The sequence below is a fragment of the Capricornis sumatraensis genome, chromosome 3 (genome assembly GCF_032405125.1).
Source record: "Capricornis sumatraensis isolate serow.1 chromosome 3, serow.2, whole genome shotgun sequence".
Taxonomy (NCBI): Eukaryota; Metazoa; Chordata; class Mammalia; order Artiodactyla; family Bovidae; genus Capricornis; species Capricornis sumatraensis.
In genome coordinates, this window is record NC_091071.1 from 148,510,714 (window position 1) to 148,534,655 (window position 23,942).

At 43.5% G+C, this 23,942-nt stretch overlaps 1 protein-coding gene across 1 annotated transcript in view; it reads right to left on the reverse strand.

Moving 5' to 3' along the window:
- Positions 1-1,159: 1,159 nt before the first annotated feature.
- MREG (melanoregulin) overlaps positions 1,160-23,942 on the reverse strand; it is a 68,029-nt gene continuing 45,246 nt past the window's right edge. The window contains exons 3-5 of the mRNA XM_068969356.1: positions 3,822-3,912; positions 2,544-2,707; positions 1,160-1,294 (exon numbers count right to left, since the gene is read on the reverse strand). Coding sequence (XP_068825457.1) covers positions 1,160-1,294; positions 2,544-2,707; positions 3,822-3,912 — 390 coding nt within the window. The remainder of the gene's footprint in view (positions 1,295-2,543; positions 2,708-3,821; positions 3,913-23,942) is intronic.

Sequence of the window (23,942 nt, forward strand, 5' to 3'; positions counted from 1 at the left end):
AAGAGAGCTAGTTGGGGTAGGGAAATCTTCAAGTCACAATCCCCTGCACAGACTACATACAAGTTACTTTTAAACTTGAAGTCAGAAAAGCAAAATCTGTAAAAGTAATAATATTGCCATTATTTTCAGCAATCTACTGATAAACCTGAAATGCTCTTTTCAATACAATGAACCCTGATTTCATGACAAGCTCCTTGCTTAAAGGGCTATTAACTTTTGAAGCTGAGCTGCTCAACCTGTGGCAAACTTATTGATAGAAATGCTCCATTCTGAAAATCATCTTCAGGATGGAAGAAAGTCCAGCAATGACTTTCTTCAATACAACATGGCCTACAGAGTTGCAAATACGCACAAGAGGACTTTGGGCAGGTGTAAACTCTCAGTCAATAAGCTGGAAATAGGCTAAAGAGAAGAGAAGACAGTGAAGGTCAAATATCCCCGATAAAATATCAGGCAGGGGCTTGTGGCCCAGAACTGGACACTATGCAAAAATGAGGTAACCAGATCTCAAAAACGTTAAGAATTTGAGATGCCTGTACCACAACTGAAGACACAGCTTTTTACATGGAGTTCTGCTTGGGATCATTCTACTTAGGGCTCCCTCCTGAGCAGCACTCCTAGACATTTCTATTATTTTGTACACCTAAACTTCTGGATATTCTCCAACTGATGCTGTAAACACCTCCAAGGATATGTAGGTGCTCCAAAATCAAGGAAGGTCGCATCATGCCTGGTAGTGTTTTGGTGTTAGCCTATATTATATAACAGTTATTTTAAAATTGGTAATCCATATTTAGGCTCAATGATGGCTCCAGTAATCTTATTAACTGGAATACCCCATTCTCCCAATAGGATCAGTGGTCAAAGCTCATTATACAACCAAAACCAAAATGGGGGCAATAGAATCTAATCACCCATGATAAAACAGCCAACTGACCAAGTCTGATGCAAATCACCAGGATGTTTCAATGCAACCTCAACATTTATATAGTTTCATGATGACCAGCTATCCAAACTCTTAGGTTTTAGTAGGATTCAAAATCCTTTTTCTCTTAGCTAGCTCTCTTCTTGCTCATTCTTGTTTGCACGTATTTGCCCAACTTTGGTTGGCTGTTGAGGTCCAGTGGAAGAATTCCCATTCTGCCTCGTGGCTTCTCCTTTAGGGACTTGGAAAAGGAAAGTAGCGCAGTTCTTTCTGGCCATCTGCCAGACATGGGACCCCAGCCTTCTTGGGGTAAGTTCGGCTGGCAATTTTAAAGAACTCTTCCGCAGCATCAAGTGCAATGAGACGGTCCTGCCAAAAAATTAAAAACAAAAGTGCTATCAAAATGGAAACAAAGCCATGTCTGTGGCAAAAATTCATCTAAAAATCACATCCATCTAGAAATAACAATGAGTGAGTAGAACATTTATTAAATTTTTCTCAACAAATTTAGAGACACTCCTTAATCACTTACATTCTCCAGGAAACACTCCCCTGCTCTTAGAGTCCTTTCAAATCATTTCTCAATCTTAGGCTATATACCCACTATTTCTCACATCTCTTTGACCCCAAAATAGCTCAAAAAGCTGACTGCCCAACAAAACTGGCTGAAAAATACAGATTCTTGAACTACAACCCAAGTCTCAACTGGTCTAAGTATATTCCAGAAACATGAAATTTGAAAGCCCTCCAAGTGATTATGATGTGCTGGCTACTGAACACCAAGGCATAAGATGCCAGCACCATCTCCCACACCTCATACCACGGTGAAGTTCATGGGGTCAGAATGATGAGTAAGTTTATGGACTAATAGAGAAGCAAAAAATTAAAGCAAAATCAGGAACCTAAATGTCCATCAACAGAGGAATGGGTAAAGGAGGTGCAGTACATCTATACGATGGAAGATTACTCAGCCATAAAAGGAACAAAATTGGATCATTTGCAGAGATGTGGATGGACCTCGAGACTGTCACTCAGAGGGAAGTAAGTCAGAAAGAGAGAAATAAATATTACATATGAATGCACATGTGTGGAATCTAAAAAATGGTACAGATGGTCTTATTTGCAAAACAGAAATAGAGACAAAGATATAGAAAGCAAGTGTATAGACACCAACGAGAGGGAAAGGGGAGTGAGTGGGATGAATTGGCAAGCTGAGATTGACATATACACACTATTGATACTATTCATAAACTAGGTTAACTAATAAGAACCTACTGTATAGCTCAGGAAACTCTACTCAGTGTTCTACCAACACAACATTTAAAAGCAACTATGTGAGAGAAGTTGCTTCAGTCGTGTCTGACTCTGTGCAACCCTATGGACTATAGCCTGCCAAGCTCCTCTGCCCAAGGGATTCTCCAGGCAAGAATATTGGAGTGGGTTGCCATTCCCTTCTCCAGGGGATCTTCCCAAACTGAAGGATAGAATCTGGTCTCTGAAATCTTCTGGATTGCAGGCGGATTCTTTATCATCTGAGACACCCTCCAAAAGGACAAAAGCAACTATAATAAAAATTAATTTTAAAAAATTACCAAAAAATAAGCAGATGGACACTTACCATAACAAAGAGGTATCTCTCCGAGAGCTCCCAACTGGTTGGGAAAATACTGGTCTCTTCAGCCAGTCTCAACAGTATTTCCCGAGCCTTCCTTATGTTTTTAGAATCACTGATGGTGCTCAGTTTTGTCACTGACAACAAAGAGTCTGCTTCTCTTTGAAAACCTGTGTAAAGAAATTAAACCCTCATGTGAAGCAGTCACAACAGACCTGCAAGGGGTGAGGGGACCCGTCGATGGCTTTGGAGCAAATACAAGAAAGCTGAAGCCCAAGGCACCACTCCCTTTGCTGCCCTGCAGCTCAGTGAGGTTGGCCGGGTCTTTAATTAAAATGCTTTTGCGGTTTCTTCGTATCAAATTTTCTTTGTTAACTTTTCCCTCCAAGTTAAGCCTCTGCTACTCACCCACTGACGGCCTGCCACCCACTTTTTCAGTTTGGAAACCCTCCTCCCATTCCCTAGTCTTCACCTCCTCCTCTGTCCCCAGAATTCCTACTTGCCCCCTCAACCTGCAAAATGGTCATCTTCAGGTCCAGACTCCTCCAAGCCCAGGTTACCTCCCCTAGGGCAATATTGTTGGCTGGCTAAATTACTGTACAAAGGTCTAAAAGACTCATAGATTTAATACGAGCATAATATAAGCAACAAGGGATAGCAACTTGGTACCCACATTTGCGAAGTTATAATGCCAAGGTGTAATGTTCTCTTTCAAAGGAGAAGGACTGAAGACTTCAAAATTGATAAATTCATTTTTTTCTGAACATGAAAACAAGCTTCTTTATAATGTGAGGGTCATATTTACTGAATTACAACCCTGGCAGAATTAAGAAAAAACAATACCCAATAGCTACTCTAATACCACAGGTACTTGCTGTCTCTCTTACAAATAATATTTCTCCCAATCTGCTCTATCTTATAAAGCTATGAGTAACTGGCCAATCATTCCATTTAAATCAATCAATGTACAGTGCCCCCAAATTCAATGATCTTGATTGAATGAATATCCCATATGATTTCACTGCCCTGTGCTACTTGATACTGAAGACAGATGGGGTAACACATGGCAAAAAATGTCCTCAAGACAAGGGCTGATGATAAGAGAAACATCAGATGTTTATGCTGGAGGATACAGAGAGGACGGCATTGGGAAAACAATTAGTACACAGTAGCCTTAATCAGTCAGTTACTGACATTCCTTTTATAAAAACCAGGCTGGAAAAAGTAAAGAAGAATAACCACAACTGGTTATTTTTGCCATTTTATAGTCACTTTTAGACTCACCTAAATCTTCTAAAATGCGTTTCCATCTATTTCTCACTTCCCTTCGAATCTGTCGCAGGGTGTAGATATCATAATTGAGTTTTTGCCACTCCTGTAGGAAAAATTAAACTTCAGTTTTATTTTTACACTTTGGCCTAAATCTCTATCTAATTCCCAAAGTTAAGTTGTTAATGCGTGTGGTTCTCCTCTTCACGAATCTTCAAGGCATATTCCAAAAGGAGAAAAGGAGCTAGGTGAGATGAAGTCAGCAGGAATACATCACCTCCATGTCTGGGATATCAGCTATGTACCAGTGACGTAACACACTTCAGAAACTATCCTAATTAACCTCTTCACATTATCTAATCTCCCAACTACAATGACAGCATCTATAAAGTGGGGATAACAACAGTGAATATTCCATTTAAGGATGTTATAAAGATTGAAGGTATAAAAAACTTTTATATATAAAATACCTGCATGCTTTTATATATAAAATACCTGCACACAGTATTACTAAAGACTTTTTATAGATAAATAAACTGACGCCCAGAAAGTTTACCTAGCTAATATAATATCATCCAGCTAATAGGTACCGGAGAAGGCAATGGCACCCCACTCCAGTACTCTTGCCTGGGAAATCCCATGGACGGAGGAGCCTGGTGGGCTACAGTCCACGGGGTTGCGAAGAGTCGGACACAACTGAGCGACTTCACTTTCACTTTTCACTTTCATGCATTGGAGAAGGAAATGGCAACCCACTCCAGTGTTCTTGCCTGGAGAGTCCCAGGGACAGGGGAGCCTGGTGGGCTGCCATCTATGGGGTCACACAGAGTCGGGCACGACTGAAGTGATTTAGCAGCAGCAGCAGCAATAGGTACTGGAATTGGTATTTGAATCCAGGTCTGACTCAGAAGTGTCTGAGAAAAAATGACACCCAAAGAATTTGTATCTTCCTTTGTTATCAGAATACAGTGGAGGTGGGAATCCCAAGTTTCTTGATTTCCAGCCAATATTTCCTTTACCGTATTTCAGCATTGCTCTCTTTCACTTGTATTCCCAAGACAGGATAGATTTTCAAGCGCTCAGCAGAGCTATGAACAGGTTACCTTTTTGAATACTTCACCCTTACGGGTTGTAGGTCATCTTTGTTGTTGTTGTTCAGTCACTCAGTCGTGTCCGACTCTTTGCAACCCCATGGATGCCAGGCAGCCCTGTCCTTCACCACCTCCCAAAGCTCGCTCAAACTCATGCCCATTGAGTCGGTGGTGCCATCCAACCATCTCATCCTCTGTCGTCCCCTTCTTCTGCTGCTGTCAATCTTTCCCAGCATCAGGGTCTTTTCTAATGAACCAGCTCTACTCATCAGGTGGCCAAAGCATTGAGCTTCAGCTCCTCAAACAGGACTTAAATCTTTCAGAAACGTTAGAATCTTTACTGCAGAGAAGGAAATGGCAACCCACTCCAGTGTTCTTGCCTTGAGAATCCCAGGGACGCGGCAGCTTGGTGGGCTACCATCTATGGGGTTGCACAGAGTCGGACATGACTGAAGTGACTTAGCAGCAGCAGCAGCAGAATCTTTACTGAGCTACGGATTTCTTTTAAACAGAATGGAAATTTATTTTCAAGGAGCCTTATCTATATGAAAAAGTCATTTTATAGAGTATACCTTTTCTGCTTCGCAAGAAATTAATCACACAATTATGCTAAAGTACAGCTTAAAAGAGCATCATTCTAAATGCTCAATTTGAGACTCAGATTATATGGCATTTTGACTCCTGTAACTGAAAACGTTTCAGTGATGCCAGGCTTGCCTTGCTCATCCCTAATCAACTTTCATGACTGGTTAAGAGAAATCAATTCAGCTGCCATTCCCAAACATTTATAGATACCACTCTATGAAGGAAAAACCAGCAAAACAGAGCATATTTGGTTATGATTGCATTTTAAATCTTGTATCTGAAGGTACAAAGCCATCAGAAGGTCATGAATTTCACCAAACTATAGTTCAAAAAATACATGCACCCCTATATTCACAGCAGCACTATTCACAATAGCCAAAACATGGAAACAAACTAACTGGCCATTGACAGAGGAATGGGTAAAGATGATGTGGTACAAATACACAACAGAATGCTACTCAGCCACAAAAGAGAATGAAATAATGCATCTGCAGCAGCATGGATGGGCCTAGAGATGACCACACTGAGTGAAATAAGTCAGGAAGGAAGACAAATACTCTCGCGTATCACTTATATGTGGAATCTAAAATATGGCACAGACGAACCTATCTATGAAACAGAAACAGAATTGCGGACAAAGAGAAGAGGCTGGTGGTTGCCAAGGGGAGGGGAGTGGGAAGGGATGGATTAGGAGTTTGGGCTTAGCAGATGCAAACTGGTATATATAGAATGGATGAACAAGGTCTTACTGTACAGCACAGGGAACTCTATTCAATATTTTGTGATAAACCATAATAGAAATGAATACGAAAAAGAATGTGTGTGTATATATTTATATAAAATGAATGAACTGCTTTGCTGTACAGCAGAAATTAACACAACATTGTACATCAACTGTACTCCAATAAAATAAAACTGTTTGAAAAGTTCATGAATTTCAGCTGTTTTTTGTTAGTCGGGAAGTGGTGAATCTGAGTTCTCTTGCCTGGTCCTCCATTTTTGATCAAAGGTGTGTATGCACATGCGTATGCATGAGTGTGCAGAGGCTAGAGTCAGGGTGAAGCCTGTGACACTGGAGGGCAACGTAACTGGGTCATCTCAGAAACGCGCAGTCCTCACCATGTCCTTAGCACCGTGCTAAAGCACTCCTATCCAAGGCCCTACAGACTGAGTATTCAGTACAGCATTGCCATTTTCACTGGATGTGCCATTCAGCACACATAGCATCTTGGAAAAGAGCACAGAGGGTTTGAATTCCAGTTCCATTACTCATTAAGAGCTTAACTTTGGGCAGGTTCATAAAGTGACAGCATGTCACTGGCCTAATCTGCAGCATGGGATAATAATATTGCCTTCCTCTCGGGCTTATTATGAGGATCAAATGCTTTTAGGCAAGTCCTAAAAATAGAGCTTGGTGCACATTCTCCTCCGAAGCTGTGCAGGCACAGCTGCGAAACAATATTCCAAGACTCGGGATTGATTTCTATTACAAGGACTGAGGATATTACGCATGGCACGAGGCAGCATCTCATTGGTGAGGACCTTCAGAAGAAACATTTCTCTGTTCTTGACATCAGGTAGGATTTTGCTTTTCTCAAAAATTATTTCACTGTTCTGAACACTGAATTTTTATAACTGAACGGTTCCCATGCTTTCCTGAAAACGTTGAGTCCTATCATGGAAAATGTACAGAATCTTGAAAACATTTTTGAATTAACACAAGTTTTTTACTACTTTTTATATCTTTATTTTTTTTTTTCTCTTCCAGTTTGTGCTCTCTCATTGTAGTTTCATGTAAGTTAACTTAAGTCCTTTCTGATTTTAAAAAAGATTATAAATATATAAAAGATTACACAGAGCAGCGCTGTGCTTCTTCTCAATGAAACTGACCCTCCTTGCCGGACTAAATGATAAGCGATCAGAGTCCTATTCATGCGTGATAGAGACCCATTCAATCAATTCGCAAGACACTTTATACATTCACATAACCTTAAATTATCTAACAAACCACTAGGTGGCTTCATTACCTTGAGATGAAAAGTCTGCTAATTTTTCTTTTGCTCCTCGGGCTGATGGTCAGAACTTCTGTCCTGAACTAATTGTAGCCAGATCTCTCTTTTTCAGACACCCACTCATCATTGGATAATCCAGGCTTCAGATTTTTTAAATCTTTCTTTTCTTCCTGTCCATATATTGGTTATTTTGCTATTCCTAAACACTAACAATGTTACACAAACTCATTTCATTTTACTGTCTGTTCCTCTGATAAACTGTCAAAGGAGAAGCAACGATGCAACATTTTAAAATCTGCTGAGTATGGATGCATGTGATAAGTGCCTGTTAAAGATTAACAGAATGAAACTCAGCATTTCATAAATCCACATTTCTTCTTTTGACAGAATGGTCATGGATAACCATACATGAAAGCATCCTGAAAGCTCTGTGCAAAACTTAAAGCTCTAAAACCAGAAGTAGCTTGGGCAGAGTTTTAACAAAGAATTGGCTTTTGAAAAAATAAATGATGATAACAGAGGATTTGAATTTTTTTTTAGCATATGATCCCAAAGAACAGAATCTAAATGTAGCAAATAAGAAACGATGATGAACAAAATCTTACCCACAACTAAAGAAACTAACTCATTTATTCCTTAGTATTAGAGAAAAACAAGTCTTATGATGTCCTTCTACATTTTAAAAATTGCACCAATTTTCTTCAGACAAATGACTTGAAAATAACACGTCAAATATTCTTCACAAATGACTTGACACTCAAATCTACTAGACATTAAAAGTTAACACTCTTATCTTCTAAAACAATCTGTGTTTACTCATAATTTCTGAAGTAATGCAATATGGTCATTGTGTCGCCGGGGCCTGAAAGTTGAACAATGAGTACATTAGCAGAAGTATAATCAAAGAAATCATGCAAATTTAATTTCATAAGATTATCTGGGAACCAAGTCGAACTGAAAAACATCTGATTGAAAAAGAGCAACTGAAGATACTTAGCTGAATCCTTGAGGATTTTCTCCTCTCTAGTTGTTGGCCAGATCAGATTAGAGCTGCTAGATAAGAAGGCTGAGGTCAAACACGAAAAGCAGAACAAAGAGCAATTGGCTTCCACAGTCAGGAGCCAGCTCTCCTGCAGCTTCTCCATCCCATGAGCTGGTCCTGACCTTGAGCTCTGATTTAAGCTCCAGGGGTCATTTTCTCATACATAAAATTAAAACATTTTATTCACACCTATTCTGTATTATTGTGAGGTTGTGGATACATGGCACAGTTAAAATATACTTCTTACTTCTTCCTAACATGCAGATTTGTATATCTAAAGAAATGTACTCTAACAATAGATGACATATACTTTAAAATCATCTTATACTTTTAGAAGCAACTTCAAAAGAGATTAACTTATTTTTAACTATACAAATGTAACTAATATAATCACAAAGAAATAAAAATTCAAAGAGAACAGAGGGCATAAAATGAAAACTTGCTGCATCGACTTGGCTTGAGCTGGGTTACGTGCCCATCCTTGAGCCAATGGGATATGCTGATTGGCTTATGTTATTGGATTTCAAGCCAAGCACCCCTTCAAAGGATTCTGATATTGTTGCTCTGAGAGGTGGGTCCCATGCACAGATATTTAAAAATAGTCCCGTACTGGTTCTAATATCTAGCCAGGGTTGTTTATTAGCTTAAGCCTATCAGCGTCCTGTTTGAGCTGTGGTGCTGGAGAAGACTCTTGAGAGTCCCTTGAACAGCAAGGAGATCAAACCCGTCAAAATCAGTACTGAATATTCATTGGAAGGACTGATGCTGTAGCTGAAACTGCAGTACTTTGGCCACCTGATACAAAGAACTGACCCATTGGAAAAGACTTTGATGCTGGGAATGATTCAAGGCAGGAGAAGGGGATAACAGGATGAGATGGTTGGATGGCATCACCGACTCAGTGGACATGAGTTTGAGCAAGCTCTGGGAATTGGTGAAGAACAGGGAAGCCTGGCGTGCTGCAGTCCATGGGGTCACAAAGAGTCAGACACGACTGAACGACTGAACAGAACTGAATCAGTGTCCACTCTTAGAACTGAGAATGTAACTTTTTTCTCCAAAGGAAATTTGGGACAAACTTGATAGATTGATGAGAGAAGGGGAAGACAGGTCTTGGAGAAGCAGACATCAAGCATCTGCGGTGGCAGACAGATCAGTTACCCCAGGGTCTGTATTTTGTCTTTCTTTGTTGCTACTGGAACCCAAATTTTTATTTGGGGCTGCAATGTGCCAGCCCCAGGGAACAGATCGTGATCTGTGCAAATGCTAGTGAGACTCTGTGTCCCCACTTGTCCTCCTCCCTTGCAATGAGAGAGAGAGAAAGATGGAAGAGCTATATTGCCCCAAGTATCCACATGTATCATACACTGTGTACATTCCTATGGGAATTCCCACTTCAACTCAACATCCTCATTTAAAGAAGACTCCATACGACTGTGGCTATAATAACATTATATTGCAAATATTAAACATCTAATTCAAGGAACTACAAGGTGCAGAGTAGTCAAATACTTTTACTTGCAAGTGATAGCTTTTTGATAAAATGAATTCTTTGAACATCGTAACTGCTATCTCTTTCCTTTCAACTTTCACCAACTGTATAATCTTATGCTACTTTCTATTCAAAATGGAGTTTCCAAAAGATATTTTAAATATATCTATATTGACTGCTTCTCCCATTTCATTTTCTTTCATTCTGCAAGTAGATAAGTAAGAAAAAGATATGTGATATATGGGGGTGGCGGAATATCTGTATTTTAACAAGCCTCTAACAGATTCTCTCATGCTTGCTTTTCACAGAGAAATGTGAAGTGGATAACACAGACTAGGGTAGTTTTCCAGCTACTGAAGAGCATTCAAAGCTGTTGACGTCAGCCTGGAGGAAGGTTTTTAGAGACACAGGAAAGGGCTTAGTTTGTGAGCTTAGCCATCATTCTTATCAGGTACTGCATGGGGGTCAAAGGTCACAAAAGTAGCAGAGATGACTAACACAGGGAATGTAAGAATCAAGGCTTGAAACCTGTAACAAAAAAAGGCCTATAATATAAAATCTACAAGTTAAAATTTATTAGCAGCAGTTCATGCAAAAGACACGTCCATGCATCTGGTCCTTTGGCTATGTTGACTTTTTTCAACCTAAGAGTTGGGTGCATTTTTATTTGCTCCTAATAACAAGAACTAATAACTTTACTTATTCCTTGTTCCAGTAAGACTTGTCCGCGTTAGTGGAAGCCGCAGAATGAGTGAACTTTCCACCCCGGATGAAGCTTTTCTAAGAGAATGGGCTCTCCATCACTGGAGCCATGTGATAGTTGCTGTACTTTAGGGGCTTGCCTGGTGGCTCAGACAGTAAAGAATCCACCTACAATGCAGCAGACCTGGGTTCGATCCCTGGGTTTGGGAGATCCTTGGAGGCAAGCATGGCAACCCACTCCAGTATTCTTGCCTCGAGGATCCCCATGGAAAAAGGAGTCTGGTGGGCTACAATCCATGGGGTCGCAAAGAGTCAGACACGACTGAACGACTAAGCACACAGCCCAGTGAAAATACACTATATAATTTATCATTTCTAGAAATATAACTTCTGTAGGCTCTTTTAATATTCCTTCTGTGTCACCTGGAAAAATTAGAAAAGGATTTGAAGGCATTTACAAAAAAAAGAGAGTCAGACAGACAGTAGACAGACATAAATAGATAATACTGACGGAGTACTTACTCCCAGGCACTACTCTCAGCTCTTTATACGTATTTATTTAGTCAATTCCCATAATATGACATGTAAGAGATGGATTTTCTAAAATATTTTTATTTATTTATTTCACTTATTTGCAGCAGGATCTTTAGCTGTGGCATGCAAACTCTTAGTTGCAGCGTCTGGGATTTAGTTCCTGGACCAGGGATCAAAACACTGGCCCCCTGCATTGGGAATGCAAAGCTTTAGCTACTGGGCTACCAGGGAAGTCTCAGTGAGATGGATATTATTATAACATTTGAAAAATGAGGAAACTGAGGCTGAGGGAGATGAAGTACTTGCCCACGTGTACACCTCAGTAGGTAAGGAGCTGGGATTTCTGACTCAGGCAGTCTGGTTGCAGGGCCAACACTCACAGCCACTGTCCACCCTGTCTCTTCAAACAAGAAAGTGGCGGGGGGTGGGGGCGGTGAGGAGTTGCCGATGAGCAAGGGAAGAAGGGAGGTAAAGACGAAAGAGCAGATGATTAGAACAGAGGTCAACCTGAAGGAGGAACTAAGAAAACACAGTTAAAATCATGGGAGAAAAAAGAACTTTTCTAAAAGCAAAGTATTACCAGGCTTTAGGCAAGAATGCAGCCATGCAAGGAGATCCTTCTCAAGGGCTGACTCCCTGGGAGTCCTTCCTCTGGGGACTTCCGTTCCGCCTCCCCTCCTCAGAGCAGGTGGAGGGACCTCAAGCCCCTCACCTACCCCTCTCCCACACCCTCCTGTCCACCTGGCTACTGTCCTCTCTGAGGAGTGAGACAAAGGCAAAACCACTCCCTTCAAGAGGCAGACGGGCTGGGCCATGAGAGGTGGCAGAAACCAAGGTCTGAGATTCCGAGGACAGAGGAGAAAAGGTCAATGTCTGGGATTGGGCTATGCTTGAAGGCAGAGACAGCTGATAAACTGCCCACACTTTGCTGAAACTAGGCTTTGGAACTGAGAAAGGCCCCAAGTCTCTTAGACTCACCTACCTACTGGGCGCTTCCTTCGCTCTTCCCCGAAGCCCCATCACTCACTTCAGAAGGAGACCGGGCATACTGTCTCCCTTCCCTCGGAAAAGTCCCCAGAAAGCCGGCGGCTCTCTCCTCTCAGGCTTTCGAGATGACTGGGTCACAGGACATCTAATTCAGAAAGCCAGCCGGGGCCCCAACGGGCTCACAAGACCAACCACAGTTTCCCTGGCTCACATGACAGACTTCTTCCTTCCAGAGTGCATCGGCTGGCATCTCTGAATAAACACCAAAAGCTTCAACCCCAGATGCCAAGAAGTGGAGTTCTGCCAGGAACTAGCTCCCTCTTCCTGAGAGGTCAGAGGGTTTCAATGATGCACTACCAGGACATCCTTCCCTTTACCCTGCTTCCTCTAATGCCACGTGGTTCTCCACACCCTCCCTTCTTGGCCACATGGCTTCAAAGGGAGTTTCCAGAGCCTTCTCTCTTCCTCCTCATCCCCTTATTCATCAGCTCCTGGCCACCAGCTTTTCAGACCTGCTACCCACGGCAAGTGCCAAGGCCCATCCCCCATCTCCTCAGCTCAAGAGTAACCCAACAGGAGCGTCCTTTCCTAAAGCACAGGATGCTGATATGCCCCCCTCCCTACTTCTTCCCATGCCTCCCCAGGTCTCTATGGGAAAGAAGCAATAAGCATCTACTAAGTGCCCTCCAGGACACCTGGTGGGGCAGGGTGGACATTAGTCCCCCCATACGGCAGTAGAAAGGTCTGGTTCTTGCCTAGAGTCAGCCAGCAGGAGGTCGGGGGTTCAGACTCATTGCCTCTAAAGTGCCCCCTCCGGCTCCACTTCCTCACTCTCCTCCCTCCCTCTGCAGGTCCTCTTCCTCCTCTGCCTCGTCTTGTGCGGTCCTCTCCCAAGGCTCTGTGTGGTCTCTTCCTTTCTACCTGCCCGGATGATCTCCTCTAACGCCCCGTCTCTGCGGTCACTACTTCCCAGCCGGTGACTCCCAGGCCTCCTCTGGTGCCCTGAGCCCAAGCCTCAGGTCCAGGTTTCCATCGTCCCCTTTCTGCCAGATGCCTCCACATGGATGGGTGGCTGACCCGGCCACTGGATAGAGCCCAGTCTGACCCCTCCCGCCCCACGCCAGCCTCCACCAAGCCAGCGCAGGCCCTCTGACACTCCCAACGTGGCCGTCTACCGCTCACTCCCCGCTCACTCACCGTCTACCGCTCAGCCCACCTTCGCATCGCATCGCATCCAAATCAGTCACCCAGTCCTGGTCCTTCTCCCTCTGTCACAAGACTCCCCTCTTATCTGTCCCCACTGCCTCAGCCTTCATTGGCCTAAACAGCTCCAGTAGAGGTCTCTCTGTTTCCAGAAGCTAACTACTCCGGTCTCCTCCCAACCAGCTATCTTCCTAAAGGTCAGATTGAGTCATCTCTCTCACAGAGAACTCCAGTGGGTACCACTTACTGAAAAAGCAGTGTCAGTCCCAGACACGGCTCTCCATCTTGACCCTCTCTGCCTCTGACCACATTCACTCCTGCCCTCATTCCACTGTCATCTAAATCTTACCCCATCTTCCAGGATGATGCTGTGAAAATGCTGCACTCAATATGCCAGCACATTTGGAAAAACTCAGCAGTGGCCACAGGAATGGAAAAGGTCAGTTTTCATTCCAATCCCAAAGAAAGGCAATGCCAAAGAATGCTCAAACTACCGCACAATTGCACTCACCTCACATGCTAGTAAAGTAATGCTCAAAATTCTCCAAGCCAGGCTTCAGCAATACGTGAACCGTGAACTTCCTGATGTTCAAGCTGGTTTGAGAAAAGCCAGAGGAACCAGAGATCAAATAGCCAACATCTGCTGGATCATGGAAAAAGCAAGAGAGTTCCAGAAAAACATCTATTTCCACTTTATCGATTATGCCAAAGCCTTTGACTGTGTGGATCACAATAAACTGTGGAAGATTCTGAGAGAGATGGGAATGCCAGACCACCTGACCTGCCTCTTGAGAAATCTGTATGCAAGTCAGGAAGCAACAGCTAGAACTGGACATGGAACAACAGACTGGTTCCAAATAGGGAAAGGAGTACGTCAAGGCTGTATATTGTCACCCTGCTTATTTAACTTCTATGCAGAGTACCTCATGAGAAACGCTGGGCTGGAAGAAGCACAAGCTAGAAGCAAGATTGCCAGGAGAAATTATCAATAACCTCAGATATGCAGATGACTCCACCCTTATGGCAGAAATTGAAGAGAACTAAAAGGCCTCTTGATGAAAGTGAAAGAGGAGAGTGAAAAAGTTGGCTTAAAGCTCAACATTTAGAAAACGAAGGTCATGGCAGCCAGTCCCATCACTTCGTGACAAATAGATGGGGAAACAGTAGCTGACATTATTTTTCTGGGCTCCAAAATCACTGCAGATGGTGATTGCAGCCATGAAATTAAAATACACTTACTCCTTGGAAGCAAAGTTATGACCAACCTAGACAACCTAGACAGCATATTGAAAAGCAGAGACATTTCTTGGTCAACAAAGGTCCGTCTAGTCAAGGCTATGGTTTTTCCATTGGTCATGTGTGGATGTGACAGTTGGACTATAAAGAAAGCTCAGCGCCAAAGAATTGATGCTTTTGAACTGTGTTGTTGGAGAAGACTCTTGAGAGTCCCTTGGACTGCAAGGAGATCCAACCAGTCAATCCTAAAGGAGATCAGTCCTGGGTATTCATTGGAAGGAGTGATGTTGAAGCTGAAACTCCAATACTTTGGCCACCTGATGCAGAGAGCTGACTCACTGGAAAAGACCTTGAGGCTGGGAAAGATTGAGGGCAGGAGGAGAAGGGAACGACAGAGGATAAGATGGTTGGATGGCATCACCAACTCAATGGACATGGGTTTGGGTGGACTCCGGGAGTTGGTGATGGACAGGGAGGCCTGGCGTGCTGAAGATCATGGGGTTGCAAAGAGTCAGACATGACTGAGCAACTGAACTGAACTGAACTTCCAGGCACAGCCAAATGCCACCACCTTGAGAAGTCTTCGCCTTTCTTACCAGCTCAAAGGAACTGCTGCTTCTTTTGAAATTCCTCAGCCCCTTTAATGGGAACTGCTGTAGAGTTATTTACTGTCAAGATATTGTCATATAGGGGCTTCCCAGGTGGCTCAGCAGTAAAGAATCCGCCTGCCAATGCAGGAGACACAAGAGACATGGGTTCAATCCCTGAATCAGGAAGATCTCCTAGAGAAGGAAATGGTAATCCGCTCTAGTATCCTTGCCCGGAGAATTCCATGGACAGAGGAGTCTGGTGGGCTACAGTCCATGGGATTACAAAGAGTTTGATGCAACTGAGCACACACGTTGTCAAACAGGCACTTGTAACATCTCTTTCACTACTAGATTGTGAGCTTTGTGGTTACAAGAATCTGGATTCATCCATGCCGTACACAGTCCTCTGCACACAGCAGGCGACCCAGTGGGCTGGCTGAACTCAAACGAAAATGACAATTCACGGAAAGGCCACCTTCTGCTGATGACTGAGTGCCTGCTTTGAATCTGGAAAGCAGCACTAAATTTTATCAGAAAAAGCCACGTGAGTTCTACTCCATGTGGATTCTGAACAAGGCAGGTTTATATAATCAAGATATTTTGATCCCCATATTTTGGGGAAGCAGAATAAATTCAAGAAAGATTAAATAAAACAAAATAACCCATTCACCTCTCCTGCTCTGTGCTGATCAAGCAGCTGACATTTGAAAAGTACTTTTCACATATGTCTCTTTAAATAACAATAGACATTGAGGCTAGACGGTGAGGCAGGCCCTGTCCTGATCACTCTACATGCGTCCTTGTTTTCATTAGAGAATCTGATGAGCTGGGTTTGTGGATCCTTTCCTAGATGTGTGTTAAGTGAGACCCTAGGAAGTTAAACAACTCAGCTGCGACCTCACAGCTGTTAAGTAGGAAACTAAAATTTCAACCCAAGTCTCTTTGACTCCTTAACCCAGGCTTCTCCCAGTATCCTAAGCTGCACCAATTAGGCCCAAATTTAGCTCACTCCATGGCCCTTCCCTGTCACCAATGTGGAAACTGGGACACAGAGAAAGAAAGGGAGCATAATGCAGGGACGTTCATTCCCGAAGCGGCTCTGGCAGGGCCACACGGACCCAGAGGACAGACAGGCCCTGCCCTGCTCTCCACACACCCCTGACCACACACCCCTCACTGCCCTGCAACCGGGTCCCAGTGCAAGGGGCCGGCGGGGAAAGGAGGAAAAAGGAGATTATGCAGAGGAAGCTCAGAGCTTGGTCTGGACAGAGTCAAGGCCACCCACCCAAGAGAGGCACCCAACGTCAGGACTATAAAAGCCCATTCTCCCACCCTCCCTCCACCCCACGGTGTGTGAGCAGCAAAGACAGGACTGTATTCCACTGTTCCTATGCTACACTCAGCAGCATTCTGCTTCCACCTCGGCCCGAGTGGCACAGATCAGATGAGTCGGAGCGTTAGAGGAGAAACCACAGACCAGATGAACACTGCAGGAGGTGGCGGTAGTGAGTGGAGGCCAAGGAGGAGCCAGTGCCTGGGGCCCTGGCGCTCAGTCCTTGGAGGCTCCAGAATTTGGAGGGCCCTCCAACAGCTCCCATCAAGGCTTGGCCTGATCGAGGCAGGAGGGAACGGGACAGGGCACAAACTTTAAATGAATGACATAGGGGGGCTTCCCTGGTGGCTCAGTGGTAAAGAATCCTCCTGCCAGTGCAGGAGACACAGGTTTGATTCCTGTTCTGGGAAGATCTCATATTCCTCAAAACAACTAAGCCGTGTGCCGCATCTATTAAGCCTGTGTTCTAGAGCCCGGAACTGCAGCATGGAGTCCATGTGCCACAACCATGGAAGCTGGCATGCCTTAGAGCCCATGCCCCACAACAAGAGAGGCCTCTGCAGTGAGAAGCCCGCACACCTCAATGAAGAGTAGCTAGCTCTCCCCTCACCGCAACTAGAGCAAAGCCCTTGCAGTGACGAAGACCCACAAGAGCCAAAATAAATAAATAAACATTTTTTTTAAAAAAAGAATGACATAGTTGTTTAGGATACAACATGAACTGGTTAGAACCCAACAGGCCCAAGATGGCAAAAGATTCAACTTCCAGTAGACCTTGAGCCTCATTACATGCTCATTATAATACATTAGCATATGCTAAATGACACACCCACCAGCACCATGACAGTTCCAAAGCCAACCATAAAAGTAAGCACTGGCCCAATTCCTGGAAATCTCTACCCCTGCCCTAAAATAGTTGGGATAATCCCCCCAACTCATTAGCCTATGAAATTACCCAGCCCATAAAAACTAACCAACCTCACACCTCATGGCCTCTTGACTTCTGAGACGGCCCACACTCACTCTGTGGAGGGCGTCTCTCCTTGAATGAACCTGCTTTCCCACTTAGCTCTCAGGGCAGAGCCCTCCTGCCTGCCCGTTTGTGTCTTTCACAAGCATTCTATACCATTAATAATAAATCTACTTCTTGCCTATCACTTGGCCTCTTTCTGAATTCCTTCTGTGCTGAGACATAAAGAACCTGCTTCGTTAAGGCCTGTGATCAGACGTGGGGTTTCCTTTCTTTCTTTCTTTAGTATTTATCTGGCTGCATCGGGTCTTAGTTTGCAGCCTGCAGGATCTTTAGCCAACTCTTAGTTACCGAATCTAGTTCCCTGACCAGGGATCAAACCCAGATTCCCTGCATTGGGAGCATGGAGTCAACCCTGGACCACCAGGGAAGTCCCAGACTGTCTCAGCTGGGAGACTGTGGGTTCGAGTCCCCTTCTAAGCCAGAGACTGTGGGTTCAAGTTCCATCTCACGTGCGGCTGAATTCCAGTCCCTTCCAAAGGAAAGAAGTTAGAAGACTTGGGCTCGAGTCCCAGCTGAGGTGAGCCTGGGTTCGGGTCTCAGTCTGAAGTGTATAGTTTCATTACTGCTTCAGCCCAGCCATCTCGCTACTCTGGAACACGCGCTCCACAGAAGACCTATCGGTCAGTAACTAAGGCCTATGGAAACGAGCCTTTTCAGTTGGGAAGGTCAAACTCTGATGAGGTTTTCTCTCCCCTAGTCTCCTCAGACCCACCAATCCAGGGAGATAAGAACAAGCCTCTGGGGACTTCCCTGGCATTCCAATAGTTAGGCAGGGTGTGCAGGTTCAATCCCTGGTCAGGGAGCTAAGACCCCACGTGCCTTGTGGCCAAAACAAACAACAAACAAACAAAAAATTGAACAGAAGCAATATTGTAACAAATTCAATAAAATTTAAACTTTTAAAATGGTCCACATCAAAATAATCTTAAAAAAAAAAAAAGCTCATATTAAAAAAAAAAAAGGAACACGCCTCTGACTTAAAGGTTTGCATCTCTGAGCAAACTCTGGGAGATACTGAAGGAGGGCAGGGGAGCCTAGCACGCTGCAGTCCATGGGGTCACAAAGAGTCAGACATGACTGAGCGAATGAACAACAACTCCTTCCTACTGACCTTCCAGAGCCATCTACTTGCCTTTTCTCTGAATCCCAGAGAAGGCTGGGCCTTAGTCAGGTAAGCTTGCTGCACTGACTGCTAGGCTCTGAGACCCCCCACCTCAGATGCTCTAATTAATAGGAGTCCCCAACCTCCAGGCTGCAAAGCAGTACCTCCTGTCAGATAAGAGGTGGCATTAGATTTGAAATAAAGTGCACAATAGATGCAATGCACTTGAATCATCCCCAAACCATCCCCCATCCCTGGTCTTTGGAAAAATTGTCTCCCATGAAATCAGTGCCTGGTGCCAAAAAGGTCAGGGACCTCTGCTCTAATACTTAAAAGACAATAAAGTGAAACTTGTCCAAGGTCTGGCTGTTTGACCCAACCTACCAGGCAGAGCCTCAAACCCCAAACAGCATCCTGCAGTTCCTGCCTGAGGCACCATGGAAAAGTACATCCTGAGATGGTTGGATGGCATCATTGACTCAATGGACATGAGTCTGAGCAAACTCCAGGAGATGGTGAAAGATAGGGGAGCCTGGTGTACTGCAGTCTGTGTGGTCGCAAAGAGTCAGACATGGCTGAGCTACTGAACAACCACCACCCCTGGTTGCTAACGTAGACCCAGTGCCCTCTGCGAGCTCTTGTGTTAAGACCTAGAACCAGGGCTAGAAGTCTGACCCAGAACAAGTCAAATGCAAGTACCAAGTAATGCTTTGCCAACTCTCCCTGCTTATTTATATTCCGCAGTTCCGCTGGAGTTCTGGAAACAGACTGCCTTGCAGCCAGTGGCCACTGACCTAATTCTTTATCTGGTTTTAACCAGATTAAGCCGAGGGATAGCTTGCAGCTCCGGCTGTGAATGGATGCCAGCAAAGCCACAGATGGGGCTGTTAAGCAAAGAGATTTCAAGTCAGTCCTGTTGAATTTGCAGGGTTCCAGCCTACACACAGTTTTAGCAATGGTAGAAGGGCCCCACTCAGGAGGCGATCTGGCCAACACAGCCAGGGCAAAGAACTGGGCCTCGGTGTTTTCCTGTGACACTGTAACTCCTAATCAACTCACTGGAACCCATTCTCGGTTCTGCTGCTCAGGCAATGGCAAGAAAGAGACAATTAGCTGTTGTCACTAAAGGCATAGGATAATAAGTCAATTCCTGTGCGTGGAGTGGAAAGGGGGCCTTGAATTTCTGGCAAGACAGAAATAGCCAATTACTTTAAGTGTGTTCCTTCAAGGAAGGCAGCATCTTTAAATTACGTAGGCAAGTCTGGATGTAACCATGGACTGTCTACATGCAGAGTCTAGAGGGCATCGCAAAGGTCAGCCCCCCACCCTCAGCCTCTAGCCCTGGGCTGCGCAGTATGGCAGCTGCTGACCATGCCTGGCGAGTCATCACCTTCAGTGAGGCTCATCCAAATGGAAAGATGCCGTAAATGTAAATACACGCTGAAGAGTGGCAGCTTGCAAAAGGACACTTCTTTATCCAGACCTTACCAGAAAACATTCCTATGTGGGTCCATAAGAACTGCAGATTCTTTCCAGGTGACAGTTGCGGGAGAAGTCACTGCCCCTATCATTGGTAGTGTGTCTTTCACTGTCTAAAAATGCTTTTGTACCATAATCTCATTAAACTGCTTCCTGTACCTGAGGAAATGTCATACTACTTTGAAAGACCTCCAAGGTAACAGAAAAATGTATAATTTAACTAAATAAAAACTTGAAACTTAGTCACAGAGAAAAAATTATAGTATTAAAAAGGCAAGTAACATAGTGGGAAAAGCATTTGATACAAGTATGGTGTTTAGTCACTCAGTTGTGTCTGACTCTTCGTGACCCCATGGACTGTAGCCCACCAGGCCCCTCTATTCATGGGTCTTCCCATGCAAGAATACTGGAGTGGGCTGCCATTTCGTTCTCCACTGATACAGTATAGCAAGTGATGAATATAGAAAGAACATTCATACTAAAGAACAGAAGCCATGGATAGATAATTCATGAAAGGATCCATTAGGAAGTAATTATCTACCCTTCAAGAATTCTCAATGAAACAATAAATTCTGTCTTGTTGTTGTCTAGCCAAATTGTATAAGGGCTTCCCTGGTGGCTCAGACGGTAAAGAATCTGCCTGCAATGAAAGAGACCCAGGTTCGAGCTCTGGGTTGGGAAGATTCCCTGGAGAAGGGAATGGCAACCCACTCCAGTATTCTTGCCTGGAGAATCCTATGGACAGAGGAGCCTGGTGGGCTACAGTCCATGGGATTGCAAACAGTCGGACACAACTGATCAACTAACCAGCACTATGAACCCTTACATTTAGCCAAATTATCTATTAAAAATAAAAGAAAATGAGAACATCCAGTGCTGGGAAGGATGTTAATACAAAAGGTGCTCTTAACATTGAGAGTTATGAAATTGGTGTTACTTTATTTTTTTCACAGATAGTGAAAACTATTTGGCAGTATATATCAGTGTATAAAAATGGGTAAAATCTTTAATCTATGAATTACAGTTTGAAAAATCTAGCCTAAGGAAATAATCTCAAATGCAAAAAAGGTCAATGCAAATAATGTGCTTTAAAGCATTAATTAAAAGATGATGGATGAAAAAAGACTTAAATGATAACATTAGTGATCAGTGTTAAAGCAGACTATATATATTTATCATAACATATTTTTGAAACAATAGTGTATATATTCACATTAGTATATATACTATACATATATATACACACATTATAATAGTGTATATGCATAATATATATAATACATAAGTGAATAAGTAAGTGAAGCCGCTCAGTCGTGTCCAACTCTTTGCAACCCCGTGGACTGTAGCCTACCAGGCTTCTCCATCCATGGGATTCTCCAGGCAAGAATACTGGAGTGGGTTACCATTTCCTTCTCCAGGGGATATAATATACATATACATAGTATATGTATGCATAGTCTATATACATAATATATACACTATATAAATTATGTATATATGTATATATGTAATATTATGTATGGTGTATGTATATAATATATATATATTCTCCCTTCTGGAGAAGGGAATGGCAAATATTCTTTCCTGGAGAATTCCATGGACAGAGGAGAATAAATACATACATGTCTGTGCATGTCTATATATACGTATATTTTGTCTTAAAAAAAGCAAAAGAAAAATGCAATAAAGTAGTATAATAGTGTTTAATCTAAGGATAAGATTATGTATAGATGATTTTTTTCTCTATATGTTCCAAAATTTCCATAATGATCAGGTACTGTTTTTATATTCAGAATAGAAACTTGAAAATCCCCAAGGATTATTTTTATTGATTTTTATTATTCTTAATGATTTCCTTTATTAACCTAACCAAGTATCTAACTGCTTCAAAAATAGAAAAATCTAGCTATGGATATTACTGTAAGTCGAATTTATTTTTAAAAGGATTTACCGTGTTCTGGATTGCAATGCACAGACCTTAGGTCACCTGATGCTGAAGTGAAAAGCCTGTCAGTAAGTCTGCAAGTTCCTGTGCATGTTACAATATTTAGCTGAAAACACTGTTGCTTCTGTGGGCATTTACTCTGAATTCAGGATCTCTGCCAGCTTCAAAGAGAAGGAGGAAAAAGGGGAAGGAGCAAGGACAAGATGATAACCCGGAAGGGGGTGGCCGGTACATGCAAAACTCAGCAGAGCCAGGCAGAGAGACAGCAGAGAGGAAGGAGAGAAAGGAGGAAGTTGTCATTTGCTTTGAAAACTAACAACCCCCCAAATCTGAATGTTTTCTATTTTTTTTAATGAAAACACTTCGCTTTATAGTGATAACCCTTTCTGTAATTACTCTTTTTCCATACTTTATTACCAGGAACCCAAATTATAATTGTCCTTCCTTTATTTGAAAGCTGCCAAATTGCTTTTATTTCTGCCTAACTCTGAATAATTCCACTTCTTTACACCTTCAGGAGTTAAATAGCTGGCCTTTGGTCCATTTACTGGCTATGTGTGTATGTGTGTGTGTTGAGGGTAGGTGTGGGTAAGGCTCCCCAAAAAAGGAAAGAAGGCAGGTGTGTGCATGCGTGCTATGTTGCTTCAGTCATTCCCGACTCTACACAACCCTATGGGCTTCCCCAGGTGCTCAGCAGTAAAGATCCTGCCTGCAGTTCACAAGCCACAGGAGACACGGGTTCGAACCCAGGGTCAGGAAGATCCCCTGGAGAAGGGAATGGCTACCCACTCCAATATTCTTGCCTGGAGAATCCCATGGACAGAGTTGCCTGGCGGGCTACAGTCCATGGGTTCACAAAGAGTTGGACACTACTGAATTGATATCATGGACTGTTTCGTGCCAGGCTCCTCCATCCATGGGGATTCTCCAGGCAAGAAGACTGGAGTGGGTTGCCATGCCCTCCTCCAGGGGATCTTCCCGACCCAGGGACTGAACTCGCTGCATTGGAAGGTGGGTTCTTTACCACGAACACCACCTGGGAAGCCCAAGAAGGCAGGTAAATCTATCTGATTTTCTTATCAAGTGAACCTCCAGGTAACTAGACTAACAATATTTGCTAGGAAGAAGGTCTGACTATAGAATACCCTTAGCAGGATGTCTCTGGCCATAGGATGACTTGGACTCAAGACATCAAATATCTGTGGGGTATAGTCCCTGGAGAATGTCACATATTCTACAGAATAACAAGGGGGCATACACCAGAGCTCTTTCATCATTTAAATGCTTTGTACTGTGTGAGGTAACCCCGTGAACCTCACCTAGTATTCTGAGTCAGGGGTACATGTCCTGTGGGGTGCAGGGGGCCCTGGGAGACATTCTCAGTGTTCCAGACTTCTCTCTGCTTCTCCTGAGCCTCTCAATTGTCTGTGTCACTGAAAGTGCTAGCAAAGCCTGGAAGAGGTGGTGGTTTAGTCGCTCAGTTGTGTCCGACTCTTTGCGACCCCATGAACTGTAGCCTGCCAGGCTCCTCTGTCTATGGGATTTCCCAGGCAAGAATACTGGAGTGGGTAGCTATTCCCTTCTCCAGGGGATCTTCCCGACCCAGAGATCAAACCTGGGTCTCATGCATCACAGGCAAATTCTTTACCAACTGAGTTATCAGGGAAAGTTTGACGCTGGGTAAAATCTATGAGCCGTGTGAATCTGATTTAACAATCTGCATTCACCCCACCTGTCCCCTCACTTGACTCCTACTTTCTAATTGTTCTG